General features: G+C 29.0%; 1 protein-coding gene across 1 annotated transcript in view; it reads right to left on the minus strand.

Moving 5' to 3' along the window:
- Positions 1-254: 254 nt before the first annotated feature.
- LOC148229192 (uncharacterized) overlaps positions 255-20,696 on the minus strand; it is a 67,330-nt gene continuing 46,888 nt past the window's right edge. Inside the window, exons 2-4 of the mRNA XM_088198554.1 lie at positions 20,108-20,336; positions 1,675-1,923; positions 255-1,083 (exon numbers count right to left, since the gene is read on the minus strand). Coding sequence (XP_088054680.1) covers positions 855-1,083; positions 1,675-1,923; positions 20,108-20,336 — 707 coding nt within the window. The 3' untranslated portion in view covers positions 255-854. The remainder of the gene's footprint in view (positions 1,084-1,674; positions 1,924-20,107; positions 20,337-20,696) is intronic.

Genomic DNA, 20,696 nt, shown 5'->3' on the forward strand with positions numbered 1-20,696 from the left:
CAGAAAAGATGACTTTGCATTTTTTGTAGTAAGCCTAGATTTTATTTTTAGTGCTTATTTAAATTAATTTGTTTAAAATCCAATTGAAACATAAGTTTTATGTCTGACTCGTAAATCCATCAGAAGTTATATAATAGATAGCAATAAAAAATAATGATGGAGATTTTTTTTTTAATAAAAAATTTTATTTTTTGTATTGAAAAAAATTTATGACGATTATATAACATAAGGATAAAAAAAATAAAAGACGTGCATTTTAAGTACATTATTTTTTCTTTTCTTTAATTTCATCGCATTTCTTACAATAATTAAGTTTATTTATTACATATCACTACGCCATTTATTTACATAATATCCGTCGTAACTAATTACACTTTGTTAAATTTGTATAAGCCTGTATATCATTTAGTCGATCGCTTTATGTATTCAATTATCATAAATAATGTACACGTATATTTAATATCAAATATACAGGCGACACAAAAGTAAAAATCTCAACACGATACTATTAATGTATACAACAAAATCAACAAAAAATAAGTTCATGTGTAGTATATCGTTTTAAAGCCAAATCATTTTTATTTAATACAAAAAATATCATAATGAACTTTTGAGATACATTTTGGGATATACCACAATACGCTTTGGTCAATCGTACGTAGTTCTGCAATAATAATTATAATAATATCAGCATATTACAAATTTTATACAACAAGAATTTACATCATTAGTCTATATACTTTTTTTATTTCACATTCATATTGTTTTATATAATTAAAAGTCACTATCACTTTTGTTAATTATTAAATTAAATAATTCGCTTAGTATCTGTTATCACTGGTAACACTCGAGACTCAGACTTGTATGGGCTCGTCTTCGACGTCTGAGGCCGTCTGTGGTCGAGGGGGTGGAGGCGGAGGGGGCGATCCGGGGTCCAGGTCAGGACTGGGACTTCTGTTCCCTTGGACTGGCGAAGTGTACAGCCCTAGAGAACTTAAAGCTCCTAAAGGTGCGGAGGGTCCGGCTAGGCCTAGTCCTAAGGGAGGCATACCACCTAATGCGCCCATCGATGGCGGGTATAATCTATAAAGAAAAATATTATATTAGTATAATATAAAATCATAATAAAATCATGATATCTTTCTTTCTAAGATCATGACATTCTGAGTCCCTTTTTTATTTTTTACATACTATGACCATATGTTAGCCTTTGTACGCACATTCATCAATCCCTAACTTATCTTAAAGGTATTTTAGATTTTTTCTAATAATATTTGGCCCTAAAATGGTCTCGACCCGTATTAAGTTTCTATTTATTTTATTGATACGCAATTAGAAAAATATTTTGTTTTTATTATTACAAAAAAAAAATTGGTATTTAATGTTTAATCAGATATTATTATAGATATTACAAAAAAATCTTTGATGTACACTAAGTGTACATCACAGGGGAAAGAGTTAATATTTAATGTATTCATTTGTTTTAAATTAGATAATAATATAAGACTATATAATAGAAAGATAGGCAAAAAATATAATTGCATCTAACCACTCTAAAAAATTACTGATTTATTTTACTAATTAAATATTTAATTAATTTGGTCATATTTAAAAAAAATCATTACGGTTTTATTGATATTTTTTTATTTTAATTTTTCAGTAGAAATAAATTACCTGTAAGGCAACGGTTTTTGCAAGGTGACCGCCGCTGCGGCCGCCGCCGCTTGTCTATAATAAATATCGGCAGCACTGGGGGCGGCTCCGGGCCCCCCGGTGTGTCCTCCGCCCCCGCCCAGCCCCTGCGCGCCCCCGTAGCCCCAACAGCCGTAGGGGGCGCCGCCGTATAGTCTCTGGAAGGCGGCGTAGTTTCCAGCTTCAGCTAAAAGCTCTAATCCGACGGCCGTCTGTCGTTTCCATTTCGTTCTGCAACAAGAAAAATAAAAGATTGAGAATCACTGAAATGCGGATTATTGTAAAAGTCGCTATTTTTAATATCGAATATCATATTTTCAAAGTTTATATTTAAATTTAATAAATAGATATTTAAAAACAATATATGTAAAATAACATTTCTGCATATATTGCCACAAAGATAAGATAGTGTATATACAGTATAACAGTAAATGCTGATTATTAATTGTTATTATTGTTTTTCTATATAGATTTTTTAATATTATTATTATAGTATAACTTTTATTAATAGATTTTTATTTTTATTTAAATTAAAATTTGATTTTTAAAGCTATACTTAACTTAAACTTGTGCTATAAATCTTAGTTTATAATATAATAAGCATAATTTATTAAAGACATATGCTAGCAAAATATCATTGAATTAAAAAATAGCATTAGTAGCAATTTTTATACAACAAAATAACATTTTTACCGTTAAATTTTAGTATTGAATTCAAAACTCAGATAAAAGTAAGTTTAAATTATAGTTAAAATCTTAGTTTATAATATAATAAGCGTAATGTATTAACAACATATGCTAGCAAAAAAGTACTAATTTTTAGTGCGATTTTTATGCGAAAAAAATACTTTTTTCACATAAACTCATTCATAAAAATACATAGTTTAAATATGGAGTTCAAAACACAGCCATAAGTAAGTTAAACTTATGTTAAATATAATAAAACATATGTCGGCAAAAAAATACTGAGGATTTTTAGTAGCAATTGTTGTACAATAAATTTCACCTTAACCCTTTGGACGCGTTAATCAAAAATAAATATTAATATATAAATATTTTTTTTAAATGCAACATTTACCATGATACTGTCTGTGTTTAAATGTTCCAAATTCTTAATTTTTATTTATTTAAAATTATATTTTATGTTTATTTACAAAAAAAAGTTTTTTCTCAAAAATAATTTTTTTTACTGATATTTGCGTATATAGATAAAAAAATCAATTGGACGACTTCAGTCGATTTAAGCGTTCAAAGAGTTAAAAAAGCATAATTTTAATATGAAGCTCAAGATATAGCTTAAAATAATACTACAAATCGTAGTCTAAATTATATTAGTCATAGTAAATTAACAACATATGCTAGCAAAAAATAATGCAATAAAAACTACGAAGAATTTTTAGTAGCAAATTTTATACGAAAGATCATTTTCTAACCGTAAAAAAAACCATAATTTTAGTATAAAGCTTAGAACATTACTTAAAAAATATATACAATGAACCATGGTTTATAATAGATTAGGCAATGTATATTAATAACATATACTAGTAAAAAAATCTGCAATAAAAAATTCTAAGCATTTTTAGTAGCAATATTTATATCAAAAATCAATTTTTTACTAAAATCATAATTTGAAAATGATTTTTAAATCATAACTTAAAATAAGTTAAACCAATACTATACATCATAGTTAAAAATAAAGTGCATGAACAACATATGCTAGCAAAATAATATTGTAATAAAAAATACTGAGGATTTTTAGTAGAAATTTTTATAAGAAAAACAACATTTTACTTGGAAAAAAATATTTTAAAATATTATTAACATTCGGATAAAAATATTTTAAAGTACATTTTTAAAACAGTAAAAAAACAATAATAAGACTTATTATAAAAGATCTAAAATCATAGTTAATTTATATACATAAAATAAATATTCTTGTGGCAAAAATATTGTTGTACAGTGTGGTTACTTTTATTTTAAAGTGTTAGATTTCTTGTTTTCAGTTGATGGAATCCCTTTTTTTGCTTTCTTTACGAAATATTTGCAATTTATTATATTTAAATTATTATTACTATTAAATAATGATATAAAAAAGTTTTAGTAAAAAATTATTATGTATTTGTGGACAAGTATACTCGAATGTAGTATCGTAAAAAATATTTGTTTCAATTACAACAATGTTCACATACTTTTAAAAGCAGATTTACCATCCATATTTATGTTATTACATAAATGCTGCACTTCTGCAATCCAATGACATCATTTCATCTTCATATCTCATATTATGCAATATAATAATTGGCTTTATTTTTAATTCGAATTACTTTCGCTCTGGCAACGCTCACTAATAGCCAACGTATTTGCAGGCAATTCGTTCGAGATGAGCTCACACACATGCGCAGGTACTTTATGTGTGTTTTTCACGAAGCTCATCGCCACACCCCTAACCGACAGACAGACAAGGGTTGAGTGTGTTTTTTTCACAGACAATAAATTACCAATTCGTACTTTGGCCGCAATAAATTGTCGAGTGGCAATAATCGTGCGCTGGAATATAAGGAGCGTGCATAATTCGAGCGTAGAGATGATCATAATTAAACTCGCACAACCCTTGTATAGTACACGACATGTACAGAGAGCGTGGTGAATGAACACAAAAGGGGGACAAATGTAAGCGGCTGGTTTTGCGACAATACTGTAAAATTTTATATCTTAAAAAAATAAGGTTAAATATAAAAAAATACATATTTGCGGTTATTTTTTATACTTGGGCCATATAAATCGAAGACATGGTCATAGATCAATAAATACTGTCAATAAAATTGCGTCTTACAACCCTTTTGAATTTTAGCTTTTTAACCCCCTCAATAAAAAGCACTTACAGTACGCTCCCCTGCGGATGAGTACTTTTTTATATATCATTCGCTCCATTATCGTTCTCAATTACATAAAATAAATCACTGCAATAACAATAATAAATATATTTAACCGACGAAGGGTGAATTCCGCATAACTAACCCACATAAAAATGCGCGTTTGCATGCACGCGAAATGGAAAGTTATGGCCAAAATATGCTAAGCGTACAAGCGGCGCGTCTTCTTCTTCTTCTTTACATGCAATTAAATTAACCCTTTCTATGACTTTACTAACACTGAAACATGATACTGTAGATGTGTGTAGATATGAAATATTATCTTAGTTTACAATTTATTAAATAATAAATTTGACGTATGATTTTTTCACCTATAAAATAATTAAGCTTTAGATAAAAGTAAACAAAACAGAAATAATCATCATGAAAAATATTATTTGAACGAAAAAAATAAACAGATATTTATATCCGCATGGATGTCCATTAACTGTATATATTAATAGTGCCGAATTTCATTGCAAATATACATGTTAAGTAGTATTAAAGATGTATTAGGCAAAAATAAAATGCATGGATTCGACCCGAATCATCTGCATTGGTTAAAGGATCGAGAACTAAAAGGGACTTTACACTTTATGCCATTTTTCAATGGTAAATAAATCAGAACACGGCAGTGCTTAATAGCTTCAGTCGAGATTTTTCATCTAAAACTTGATTATAGAGCTACCACTTCGCTTCCAACTTGGAATAATGCGAGTTCAGCCATGAAACAAAGCTACGCTGAATTGACCGAGACGATTCTTATAAGCCAGAGAAAAGCAGTCGCTTTTACTTTGCCCCTCTGATAATTAATGTGCAAATTGTAGGCCCATTTTTAGAAAAAATCTTTGAAATAAAAATAGCTTACAAATTGTTATTTTAAAAATATTTGCGAATATGTGGTTTAAGTACGGCATTTTTTATTATTTTGCTCATTATTTTTGCTCAATATCAGAAATATAAACAGCAATCAAAATGGAACTATTTATACATATATTTAAAAAATAGAATTTATAATTAAATAGTTTTTTTAATGCCATAAAATTTTTATGTTATCAGATTTTTTCCTCGGAAGCACTTTCACAAAATTATCATGATATCATTATAAATTGTGAAACAATATAATGAACGTTTTTAATAAGTATTATAATGTTTTAATAATTGAAATAATTACTGTATAGATTTTTTGCTGTTTTTAAGTTAATATATGAACTGAGAAAATGAGTTATCTGAAATAAATTGCACATTGTGAAAACAGTTACATTTTTTTTAATTTTCAATCAAACTTTTATTTTATTGATTATAAATAAGAAATGTTATTTATTTAAATGTATAGATTGAATAAACTCTAATATATTTAAGATAACAATAAATAATATATATAGCTTGATTTATAGTGAATAGCAATAAAAATATATAGATTTTTTTTATTTCACACACAATTTACATGATATTTTATTTAAATGTAAATTTCATTAATTTATTAGTTTAAAAAAAAAGATAATTTAAAGCATAAAAATTGAGCATCCAGTACTCGTACACGTGATAGCTGCGGTACCTGACGTCAGTGAGCGATATACAGCTAGTTCAATTAATTTTATTACTTAATTCACATTTTTACGCTATTTGATTTTAAAGTACTTAATTCATTTAAAATATATTTAAATATAACATAAGCGATCAGTGAATATCAATAAATAAATATATAAATTCACTTGAATCTCACTTAGAAATTACATTATGTCGCAATATCTGTCAGATAAATTCATAATCACAGCAATTAAATGCAAAAAATTCAATTCAAAGAATAAAAAGTTGAGCGTTCAGTATTTGTACAATTGCTAGCTGCGGTATTTAATGACAGTGAGCAACCGACAGTTGGCAATAAATAATTAAATAATTTTAGTACTAAATTTTAATTTTTACGTGACCTAACTATATAGTGCTTAATTATAAAAAAAATATAGTATGATTTATATAAATGTACAAAAAAATATTAAATAAATAATTGCAACAATGAAATACTAATACCAGTACCCGTACATTCGATAGCTGCGGTACTTAATGACAGTGAGAAGCCGTCAGATACTTAATATAATTTTATCAACTAGCTTTAAAAACGTTAAATAAAGTATGCTTTAAGAATGCTAGTGTTGAAAAAATAGGCAAATGTTACCGTCTCTTTGTATTATATTTCATAATTATTAATTATGAAAACTGCTTTCGTTTTATGTTGTATGTTAATCGATAGGCAATTTGAAGATCTTTGATTAATTTCTGTAAAAATATCTTGGCTTCTATCCGCTGAAATGGCAGATCATTTTATTGCTTCCTCATTCACTTTTGTGACATTTGTGATTGTACATCTTTACAAACCTGATTCTATAATTAAATGCGAGCTTCATTTTTAGATGAAAAATAATATTATATCAAAAATAATACTCTTAGAGTATTATTTCTCTGAAATGAATATGAAATTTTGTACAATTTAATTAACATGTTTTTTAAGCTTTTATTACTCTAAAGATGTAATTTTTTACGTTATTTGGGATAATTATGATCGTTTCATTGATCTAAAGCCACGCAGAGATGATGCGTTTTTATTGTTATGTCTAGATGAGCATCATGAGTTATATCATTTATCTCTACTCAAAAATACGTTATTCTATGTCTATATTTTACATTTACATTTAAATATACGTTTTTAATATAATACGAAATGATTAATTGGACCTCGTTCGTACCGCAGGGGTGGCAAACGATTTTTAATCGCCCCGCTCTCTCTTTGCGGTGGTATAATTTGTCAATAAAATAAACAAGCACTTCAACCCCTTGTAATGTAGAATTTAAAAGCGGAGAGAGCGGGCATTTATCAAATTATAGTGAATTTGTCCCAATTGTGCTCAGCGTTGTCCAGTCGAGCGTTAATGCATTAACAAATTGGTGAATCGATTCATCACCCTGCTTCTGCTTCTTCTATTGTGGCGCAGACATAAAGGGTGAGCTTCTGTCGCTGCTTCTCACAACTGCGAAAAAAACGCCCAATAACGAAACGGGGGCGCCGTTATTTAAGCGTTATTACGATTCTAATTGCAGATAAGGGGGTCTAATTCACTAATCCGTCCACACAACCAGAAAATTATGGATATTTATTCAAATTGGTACGTACACAAGTGTGTGGTTTGTGTTTGAGCTAACTAGACGCCATAGGCGGATTTGTCCGGATAATGATCGCACGAAAATGTTGTTATTAGATAATGAGCTACGCACGATGCTAATTATTGTTATCGTGAAATTGAACGAAGCTATGACACGCAATAAAAATGAATGCGATCGGAAAAAATCAATTTTAAGAAAGTCTTCTTATGAGACAAGTGCAATTATAATATAGCACATTAGATCAAAATTTAATGATTGTAAGGAATACAATATATATTCGGATTTCCTTATATTGCTCTTAAATTTTTTTTTTAAGGGCGAATTTTTATGCAAAAGCCGACAAAACGAGTGTGAATGAAGCGGTCGGGAAATGGCCGGCTTAATTTTTTTGCATTCTTTTTCCCCGCGAGGAAAATCCTTGGCGATTTTCCCCGGTAAGTGGCGCAGGGCATGCGAGCGTTTCGTGCCGCTAAAATATGCATCTTCCGGTTGCAAATTATGCGGTTTAAACGCTTCTAAACGGATTCCGTGATGCATTCAGAGCGGCCCTTAGGTATAGAGTCTATAGAGCCAACCTCTTCAACCCTTTCGAGGCCGAGCCGCGTGAATTAAATTTTCAATTTGTCTGCAAAACGTTGTAATTTTCACGCCGAATTTTCGCGTGCTGCAGGTGAGATTATCAAATAAAAGTTGTGGTAAAACGAAAATAGAATGTCTGTGAAAGAGAAGATATCATAACTCACTCTTCACTCAAAATTATTACTCTAGTTTTTTAATATATAGGTTTACATACAACAAAATTTAATTTATTTTAACTTTTAAATCTTTTTAATAGATTCCAATCTTTAATATTTTTTTCTTCTTAAAATATGTTTGACTTATGTTAGGCTAATTTTTTTATAATTTATCTAGTGCTAAAAATATTTATATTTAAATAATTTATTTATTAAGTTAAAGTAATAGAACTAGTAAAATATTTTAATTTTAACAGTAAAAGTTTTTTAATTCATAAATATTATTTAAATTATCATTATTTTTTTGTATCACATTTTTTTAACTTAACCAGAATTTTGTGACATAAATATTGTATTAAAAACAGTTTTTTCTGTAGTTTTACCTAGTAAACGGGTGTTGATCCATCACAACAAAATTTATTCAAGTTTCATAATCTTTAGTCAAATCTATTTTAAATATTATTATTTAAAACTTTTTATATTGTTTAAGTGTGGTGTTTCATTTTTAATTGTAAATTAAATATACATATTTCATTTTTGTTGCTTTTTTTAAATAGTCCAAAAATATACATTTTACCAAAAATGTATATAGCTTCAAGATACGTGCAAGGTTTATATTATGTATACATCTATATTTTTTAAATGCATAAACTATTTCGTAAACAGTAACTTTTTGAAAAGTTTTTAAATACATAAGTAGTATTTAAAATATTTTTAGCTTTTTTTATCACATTTCTTTATCTTAACTAATATTTGTATTACAACTAAATTAAATTGTTTTACTTAGTATGGGTTAAATGGATGTTGAACCATCACAGCAAAATGTATTAATGTGTTTTAGTCGTTACATAAATCTATTTTAGATTTTATTATTTAAAACTTTCAATAATGCTTAAGGTGTGGTGCCTTATTTTTTTTATGTATATGGCAATTTATATGTAAATTTAATTTACAAATTTTCTCTTCGTTTTTTTATTTAATAGTCGATATCAAAAATTATATGTTTTACTAGGTTATCTATTTCTATTTTATTCGTATTTATAAAATATTTTCTATATTTAGTTATCAATTTTTTCATATGCAGTAACTTTTTGAAAAAAATTTCAATACCTAATTAAATTATTATTAATCTTTGTTTATCACATTTTATTAATTTGATCAGAGTTTTATGGTTAAAGCATAATTTATTGCATTTGTATTACAACTAAATTAAATTGTCAATACAACGTTTATTCTGTTGTTTTACTTAATAAACGGGTGTCGATCCATCACAATAAAATTTCCTAGTTGCTAGATAAATCTATTTTAGATATTAATATTTAAAATTTTTCATGTTGCTTTTAGTGAGTGATTTATTTTTTATGTACATGGAAATTTAATTTACAAATTTTTTCTGTTGGTATTTTTGATAATCGATATCTAAAAATATACATTTTTCTAAAAATGTTTCAAGGTTTTACAAAATTGTCTCATCATACATGGTTTTTATTATTATGCTTATTAATAAAATGTTTTGTAAATGTAGTTATCAATTTTTTTATATGCAGTAGCTTTTTGAAAAGTTTTTCAATACATAAGTAGTATTTTAATTATTATTTATTTTTGTTTATCACATTAACTAGACCAGCTTTTATTTTTATATTTAAAATTAAATTTTTAATAAACTTTTTTTTGATCTATCACGACAAAATGTATTAATGTTTCCTAATTACTATATAGACTTTATTATTTAAAACTTTTATATTGCTTATTGTTTTTTGCCTTATTTTTTCATCTAATATATATGGCTCTTTATATGTAAATTTAATTTACATATTTTCTATCTGTTTTTTTTTTTTAAATAGTCCGTATCCAAAAATGTTTGTAGCTTCACCAATCAAAATTTTAAGCGAATTTATCAAATATTAAAAATATATTTATTTATTGACATTTTTAAAACATATACTTACTGCAACAATCTAAACTCATTTAAACTTTTAATATTTTAGGGAAAAGGAACTATAAAGTAAATATTGCCATAATATTTAAATCATGGGTTCTTATTGCAATGATTTTATAAAAAAAATGCTTTAAATTTTTAACTAAAAATATTTTTTGCGTTCAAAATATATTATTTAAAAATGACTAAACAATTAAAAACTAGACCATAAATATTATTTAAAAATAAAAAACATGCTCATCATAATTTGCCCGATTTTTCCAATGCGTTTTGATGCTTTAACCCTTTCACCGCGGCTGATATTTTTGCGCGCCATTTCGAAATTTGTTAATATGTGAGGGGCCATCTATTCATGCCATATTTAAAAAAAATATTTTGTTTCAATAAATTCTAGTGATTTATAGCCTAAAATTAATCTGAATAACTATATTATTAGGCTCAAAGGTTTAGGTGCCTATTAGGTACTGTCGATTTTCAGAAAATTTTTAAACATCAGATTAAAATATTTTATTAGTTACAAACTATTATCACAGCTTACAATTAATGAATGTCAAAATGCATGAATTAGCTCGATATTATTTAAATTATTTATTACAATATTCATCCAAGGGGTATGGAAAATCTAAGAAAACACAATTTGTGATAATCAATCGTATCTATAATTATATAAAAATCACATTTATATAAAATTCCAATATTCTAGATCACACTTTAAGATCCATATTGAATTCGAGAATAATTAGTCTATATTTTGTAAGTGAGGAGAGATATAAAAATCTAGGAAAATTTATAAAAGCTTTATTTAAAATTGAGAAGTTACTTTTGGCCCAACTTTTGGTCTGACCACGATTCCGGTCTTATCGACCGCTGGTCTTCCACTCCATCCGGACGTTGGGAGTTCCGAGTATCGCTTCGTTTAGATACAACAACGATAATGGCGCACTTCCTGCGGCCGGAAAACCAAGTAACGTAATACGGGGCCGGGTAGCGGGTAATACGAGAAAATAATCGCACGTGAAATTCAATCATATACGCTAAATATGTAAATGGGGGCACAAGAAACGAAAAGCAATAATAGCTAATGAAACAACGGTCACGAAGAGCCGGCTGAAATCAGAGCAGTGCAAATACGGCATTAAAAACGCATTAATGCACTCATTGTCATTGAAATCATTGAAATAGCCTGCACCAGTCACTTTGTCACTTAACACTTTCGCAGCCGTTATGCAAATAGTAACGCAGCAATGGCAAAGCTCGAGCGGGCTAATGTCGAACATTCAATTTGTGTATGGTAAGTCATTAATTGACAGTTGACAGCCGGCCTCGCCTACACTTTGACATCTGTCACCTTTTTGTCGGCTGTAATCACTGGGCCGTTGACAAATGTCGTAGATGGGTGGCGATAATGACCCAATAATGGTGGGTCTTGGGGACAAAATTAAATAAACTCATACGCGGCGAACCACTTCATTATTGAAACAATAAATAAATCATCGCACAGTATTTGTGGGAATGAATATATGTACATATGTATGTTTAACTTTGCTTGGCAATATTTTATTTACTGTGAATTTCGTGTTTCAACATGACGTGGAGTGGCAACGATGTAAACACAATCAACAACCACAAGTTCTGAAACAGCAGAATAAGAATTATTGATGACTGTTTTATAAATTATGAGCTATTATTACTGTTCACACGAATGACCTCGATTAATTTTATTTTAATTAATCATCCGTGAGATTCGGAAAATCAAGGAAAACCTAATCTGTGATGATCGAGCAAAGTTATGCCAATATAATTAATACTAATTTTATTATAAATATTAATTATATTACTTTTATTTTGTCTCTGTAAATATAAAATAAAATGTTAATATTTTAGGTATTCATATCTAGAATCTTTCAATCAGAGTCTCGCAAATCCTCGTGCATAAGTTACACGTTATTCTTGTGTGGCATTATTTTTAAATCACTTATTGATGAATTATGCGCAATGGCAACACTCGACACCTCAACGTCACATTAGCAGAAATCCGCATTGTAGCATTGTATAATGACTTTCCGAGAAGGAAAAAATCACATTTACTCATATGTATCAATTAAAATTTGCACCGCACGAAACGCAGTGGTGAATTCATAAATAAATGATGAATAAAAATCGCTTTTTCAGCTTTGAAAAACGTGACGCGACCATTTACGTGCAAATCGTTCGTGCAGCGTAAATATGTATGTAAGCAATCCTTGGGCGCAATAGTTCAATTAAATAAATGGCGTATAATGAATAGCTTATGGCGTTTAATTGTCATTCAGGTATGAAAAAAAAATCTCAATTTTTCGTTACTGTTACGCCAATAACGTTACGACATTTACAAAACAAAAAAGCATCAGCGCTAATTGATATGCGCGAAAAACGTAACGTTACGGCCAAAAGTATTCGAACGACGAGCGAAGTAATTGTTATGAATTAAACGACGCATTTGGCGGAAATTATGCGCATGCGCAATTTTAATTGTTTTTTTTCTTAATTTGAATACGAAACTCAGAGCCGTAACCACTTAACTCGAATGTATTAATTGATGTAACAATATATAATTGAGCGTTGTATAATTTCAATTGAATTATGTCGCTTATGATGTTGTTGCCGCTGGAAATTTTGTTGGCACGATCAAAAACTTCCCAGACTATCTAATTATAAACGAAATATGATTTTGTAATAAATGTATGAAATAAATACATTTTGATTTTGATTTAATAACAGTTTAAAGTAAGTTGTTATTTCATTATAATTTTTATAATTCATTTATTTTTTTTAAATTAATATTGTCATAAAAAATATAATACACTTATGTCAGAGTTTTTTTTAATTCGTAAAACATTTGTGGCATGTACATCTCTTCAATGGTTGCAAAAAGTTGTTCTCTCAATTACAAAAGTTGCAGGGGATTATATCATGTAAACGCAGTTGCCGCGGCATCACAACGTTGTTGTTTTTGGATAAAAAAATACGGGATTAAGCGGTGCGTTATCGTGTTGCTTGCTACAATTTGAAAAATAATAATAAGGGTCGCAATCGCAACTCTCAATGGCAGGAGTTTTTAATCTGAAACTTATGCACTCATTGGGGATTTGTTGCAGTGAGCAGTGATTTAAATTTAAAGCAACTGCTTGATAAATCTAATAGGCAAAGGAAGCCATATAACCAGAAAGGTTTTTACAGCAACTAAAAATCACATAACATTGCTGGATTGTTGGCACCACCCCTCAGTAACTTTAAGTCAGGAAAGCAGTGAATTTAATATAAACATTGCTAGAAAAATAACACTAAAATAAAAATACAATCCGTGCTTTTGAAGCACTTTAATTGGTTAGATTCTAGACATTCTTTTAAAAACTGTGAAAGTTACACGTGCTCCGTATAATGAAACTGAGCATCTTAAACGCTTGATTGCAGACTTAATATAAAAACATTTCTACGTCTTTTGGCAATGTTAAAAAGTAGCTGATTGTTATGACTATTTTTTATCTTACGTTGTAACATGACAGGTGAAAATGTATTTTGATATGATTCCACTGAAATTTACATTTTTTGGTAATACAAATTCACTGTAACATATATATTTATACATCGTCAAAATAATAGACTGACTTGCACAGAAACAGTAGATCTTAAAAGTTTTTTTATGGATCACAATAATAACAGGACTTAATTTACACTGTTCAGTAGTAAATATACTTATAAAAAATGGTTTTATAATACGTCTCCGAGTCTGATTTTGATTATATCTCATATTTTTATCGCAGCACACATTCCTAAGCGAGAATATGAAGACCTAACGAGTGAGCCAATTTAGAATTCAAAAAGTCTTACGAAATTTCGGGCATAGCTATTAGCGTGTCAGAAAATAGCTACCGTTCGAGGGTAGTTAGTAGTACCTACGTGTGTGTATATAGGCATACGGTAGGTATAGTAATAAGCGAGGAGGCCTATTAAATACTCATTACATTTGCATTACTCAACCCCGGGTAAAAGGGGATCTGGGGCCAGCGGTCATGCCAATTGATAATCGCCCAAACGCGGATATCATCACGCCACTTTACGTGCTAGTGGACAAATTGAAAAGTCAAATACGACAACAAACGCGTGATTGTGATGGCGTTTATTTACATGGTTTCGAAATCGGAGTTGATTTTGAATGCTACCTAATAATAGCAAAACGATAGACTAGTGGTAGATATAAGTTAGTGACTAATACACGAAAGACTTTGGTTTGAATCCCATATAGATGACTTTCAATTTCAATTGTGTCTAGAAGATCAGAATTAGTTTTTTACAATAAATATTATTATTCAAAGGGACAGATTGTACATTTTTAACGCAGCTACTTTATGTTAAAATTTGTTTGCAAATTATTGTTGACTTTATTGCTTTTTGAAAGTTTAAAAAATATGTAATATTGAATGTAAATCAGAAGAGTTGTTAGAAGTGTTGAGCACATTGTGAGTAACATCAATAGACAATTTACATAATCTTCTTAGGAGTCATATAATGGTTCGCAAATTTTGTTGTCTCGCTTTGCTTTGTTAAATACAGGTTTTATAAAGGCGCGCTATGTTAAATTATTACAAGTGCATTTTTTTTATAAAATATGATAGCTTACTTATAATATAAAAGAGTTGATCAAAGTATATTCAAACCGAATTTTGGTCAATAGGAGAGCACAAAAACAATTATCATTTCTCAGAAGGCAAAAATTCACATCAAAAGCAATAAAATCGTGTCGGCGCCGTCGCAGTGGGAACGCTCGGTAACGAGCGTTCCCACTGCAACGGCGACGGCACAATTTTATTGCTTTTGACGTGGATTTTTGACTTCTGAGAAGTGATAATTGTTTTTTGCGCTCTCCTATTGGGCAAAATTTGGTTTAGATGTACTTTATTCAATTCTCACTCGTAACATTGTTGTAAAAACTCCTAATATACGCTTGATAATCGAACGTTTTCACTGTAATGGCATGAATTTATTGCATTTAACTTGAACTGTAAATTCACTATATGGCAACACTGAGCAGCAAAAAAACACGACTAATTATCAAGTAAATATTTTGAGTAGATATTTTAAATAATTTTTAATGCCTAATAAAAATATTTTGCATAAAATATGATTTCGGAAAATGTGTCGCAACAGTAGCTAGTTTTTATATTTATTTTTAGCATAGAAAATATTAACTCTTACCTATTATTATTCATGCAAAAAATTATATTACGATGTTAAATAATATATAAAATGCCATTTTTGTCATTTACAATTAATAAATAAATAAATCACTGCACATAAAAAAAGTTATTTCAATCAGAGCATAACATACTTTATCAAAAGCCTTTTCAAAAGCAATGTAGAACATAAATACTTGATTGTCTTTATTATTAACAATTAACATGAAAATAGCAAATGGATTGTCACTGATAAATTAATTATAATTGGCTATGAATATGTCCTTAAATTATTATCAATATGAAGTTTTTGTTACATCAGTCTTTCATAGATCATTTTTTTATTTTGCCAAAAATATGAGCCATGGACTAAAGCGTTTTTGCTTTTATATTTCTCGAGTGCATTGTGTGTTTGTGTTGCGCGCACAAAACCCACAAAGCGTTATATTTATCGGGCTTTTAAAGCAGTTAATTCGAAGACAAAGTGTTAAGTCATATCCGAAACCACTTTGGCGGCTCAGCGCCGAAAAGGCCGGGGCGGTAACCAATTTGTGGTAGCCAAAAAAAAAAAGAACAAAGAGTACCTACATACATATACATAAAAAACAGTTTTGTAGGACTGAAAAGTAATTAGGCAACGTTAAACACCCCATATGTCCAAATTTTTTACTCGACATGTGGGTTTTTGAGATTAAACGTCGTTCTGAGGAGTCGGTTGTGGCAATTTGGCGATGGTAATTTGTGGGACTTTCTCGCCGAGGAAGGAACATCAAAGGACCCTTGTGAGGTCCGGTCCCTGTGATCTGCTACTGGCCGCTTTCGCTGACTCACCCGGGCCTGGCGCCTCGCTGACACACCTCCGCTGGCTTCAAATCATAAACTAGTAACTCTTTAACCATAAAACTGTGTTGTATAAATGCACTTAACGCTGGGTTTTAAAGCTTTTCGATCATGCAAAACGTTAATATAGTGCAAATTAATGTAATGACAATTCCGTAGCGTGATGTTTGGCAATTAAAGTGATAATTGGAAATCAATAATGAAAGTTCCAATGCTTTGAATAGGACTGTACTTGTTACACGGAAGATATCCTTTTGATCGTTCTACTTAGATTGGAAAAATTACATATATACATTCATTTTTATACGTATGATTTTTCAATCATCGTTTTCACTACAATATTTACTAAATTTATTTGGCCGTGCAGTAAGAAAGTTTTTCGTTTTTTTACAGAAAGATACCATGCAGCTCGTGCAGCTGTAATTCTAATATTTTTTAGAGTATTTATTTATATTACTTAAAGCAATCTTGTTTTTTTATAATATTAAAACAAAAATACATTTTTCTTTCTCCAGACTAACATATTTTTTTATATGTCGCTACGCAGCCAAATAATCAAGTAAAATTGTTTATTTAAAAAAATATAACTGCGTGAATAATAGACTTTGATACATTTTAGTAAAATATTAGCCATATACATAATTATATTAAATAAAAGTTGTTTTTGTAACGTGGTTAAATAGCCCTAAATATTTATTAGGGAAATTTCTCGCTATCATATATATAAGATTTTTTTATTTTTTTATTATATAAGTATAATTTAAATATTTGTTTTGAATAAAACGGTAGTTTTTGTGATTTTATCTGTGTAGCTCAATCACTACACAGCCTAATTAGTTGTTCCATTTCCTTTGAGTCATATATTAGTTCTTAAAAATTTACTAACTGCATAGACATTGACCATATTATGCAATAGCAGTATATAAGAAAAATAGTAGCCAAATATATTGCGTTCAAGTAAAAAAAAAATATTTAAAAAAAAATTAAATTAAAAAAAATCTCGTTGCGTGGCTAGTTACTTCTAGATATTTTCTCAAATACCACGCAGTTTTAATTCAATGCCATTTTCTTTAACTATTTTTTTAACAATGATTCAAACAGTGAACTAAATATATATTAGAATTTATATTTACATATTCTCAAATAAGATAGTATTACACTATAAAATATATTGCGACTATTTCTTTAAATATTAAAGTCAGCCTAGTGATTTTTTTTATGTTAAATTTCCAACTACAGGACCTAATGAATTTGTGGTTGCGCAACTCAAATAATCTATAAAGAAAAATAAAGTACCTAAGCATATTATGACAATTTAGGTTTAGTAAGTTCTACATTTTTATGTTCAAAATATTTATATGTGAAATTTCTCGCTACGCGACTCAAATAGAAACACAGTATATTAAAAAGTAGCTAAATACAAATATAGCGGCAATTTATTTGAATATAAAAGTAGAGAAGTGATTTTTTTACCTTTTTCTAAATTTTTTAATGAGAATATGAAACTGCGCGGCTTAATTTATCTCTATATATTTCAGGTAAAGAAACTAAGTAGCGAAATATAATGCGGTATTGTCTTCAAATGTATTATTAGTATTTGAGATTTTTACTGTGCAACATTTTTAAATACAAAAATAATAAAAAAAATATAATAGTAGTTTTTTAAATGTTTTGCTGTGCACATATTTTTTTTGGTATTCGGCTTATTGAATTGCCATATTTTTTTGGGTTTAATAGTAAAAAAAAATTAAATTCTAAATGCGCGGCTGAAACGATTTGAGATTTTTTGACGTATAAAAGCAGTAGACAAATAAATTACATTCAAGTTTAAAAAATATTCTAAAAAAATTCTTGCTACGCGGCTCATATAGCACTCAAATATTTCTCATATTGTTTGCAGCTTATTAAAATCGTAAAATTTCCTGCAACCCAAGCCAAATAAATTGCCATATTATTCCATAAGTAAAATATAAGTTTGTAAGAATAGTTTAAAAAGCGCTAAAAACATTTCGACATTAAAACAATTTTTTAACTGCGCAGCTAGACATATATTTTTAAATAAATCAGCAGATTATAAGATTACATTTTTATTAATGCTAATAACTTAATAAAAAAATATATGTTTTTTAGATTTTTTGTTGTGTAACTTAATTTAACCCAATATTTTTGATTATAAAAATTTTCGCTACGTGCCTAAGTAAATTGCATCACTAAAATATATTAGTATAGTTATTTGAGGTTTTCAATATTAAAACCTAAAAGTATCTAATATTTATATTAGAAAACTTCTCGCTACGCTGTTTAATGAATTGCGTCATTTTATTTTAGTAAAAGTAGTTTTTGATAAATATTTAATTGCGCAGCCAAATTAGCCTCTACACATTTTTATGTAGAATAGTAAAATTCATAAATATTGTATCTATATTGCATTTTCTTCCATTTGCATTAAAATCACCCAATTTTTTGTAATAAAAAAATTTCTGCTACGTGGTTAACTGAATACAATTTTTTTTTAAGGAGATAGTAGTTTTTGAGAATATTTAAGTTGCATGGTTTAATAAAACTAAATATTTTATCAAATATATATACCTAGCAGTTTATTAGATTGTAAAAAAATCTTATTCAGACAAATTAATTGACTATTTTTTTGAGAATAATTATAACTACGCGGCTAAACTTGCATATTCTTTGGTATAATAAAATTAATTTTTAAGGCATGAAATATACTAGTCTTAGTAAAAAGTGCGACTTAATAGCCAATGAGATAATTTAATTTCGATATGCGAAAGTATATTGCGACATTTATTATAAAAACGGCAGTTTTTAAGAAAATTTTCAGCTGCGCGGCTTTATTTATTTTTAAATATTTTGGGTAGAATAGCATCATGATAAAAAAATCGCTAGGTAGTCAAATATATTTCGACCATTTTTTAATCGTATTAGTAGATTTTGCGTTTTTTGCTTTGTGACTAAAAAGCCCCCAATATTTTTTTTAAAAAATAATTTAAAAATAAAAAATATTCCACTACTCAGCCTAATAATTTGCAGCATTTCATTAAAATGAAATATATTTTTTTGAGTTTTTTTACTGTGTATCTAAAAATACATTGATTTATTCTCAATTAGATATGTGATCACAAAAGCAATTTAATGGATGCTTAAGCAGAATAATAGTATATGCAAAAACAAATTAACCGAATTGAATGATTGTAACTATTATTACTTTTATTAATATTAAATTTTTATATTCAAGTTATGTTCGTATTCTCATGCATCGCTCCGAGGTGCCTGTGATAAAAAGCCCGAAAACGATCTATTTACTTTGGCTCCGTTTAATGTTTTTGTTCTGGATCTCGGTCTTTGTCCGCGAGCTTTTTCCACCTAACCTATTTATTATTTTTATATATCATGCTCACACCGGTCGAGCGGTAGTCGAGATAATGAAAGGTCCAAGACACAGCATCAGAACCTGATCTCGGGCCAGAATGACCACAGCCCAGACAGACGTCGCCCGGCAATGATATTTCAACTCACACATACACATATGTGTGATTTTAATGTAACCATCGATTGAGATGCGTGATTTATATTATTAAATGATGCGAAATTATGAATTACCTTCTGTTTTGGTACCACGTCTTCACTTGAGTGTCTGTGAGTCCTAACTTAGCCGCCAATTCCATCCTGTCCTGAACACTGAGGTATTTCTGTCTTTCGAACGACTTCTCCAGCGTTTGTAGCTGGTGGTCCGTAAAAGCCGTCCTGGCTTTCCTCTGCTTCTTCGATAAAGATCCACCGGAGCATCCTTTTCCAGCCGAGCCGATGTCGTCCGAGTCTTCCTTGCCTCCTGTAAAAAATAATATTTTGTGATGAAACTCCATTACGAGTCATAATAGCCCATATCGTTTTGTACGACGGATCGATATTGACATTAGAAGGGTTCGGAATGGCTCAATTGAGAATGTTTACTCAGTAAACATTATCGTGCTTCGTGACATATTGAGCAGATTTGATGTATGTAAATAAGTTAAATTGATGGGGTCTAAAAGCATATTTTTTGCTTACGTGCTTCTAAATTATTTAATAGGAATTTTATTACACGTTTAATATGATATGAGTAAGCACAGTAAATCTCGTTTTGCCTCACCTCATCCACATAAACCGGTTTTCCATCAATTCCATCGGTCTTTTTTGATTGGCCAGTACT

Source organism: Plectrocnemia conspersa, unplaced genomic scaffold (assembly GCF_051122295.1).
Source record: "Plectrocnemia conspersa isolate PC_06_02 unplaced genomic scaffold, ASM5112229v1 ptg000011l, whole genome shotgun sequence".
In the NCBI taxonomy this organism is placed as follows: domain Eukaryota; kingdom Metazoa; phylum Arthropoda; class Insecta; order Trichoptera; family Polycentropodidae; genus Plectrocnemia; species Plectrocnemia conspersa.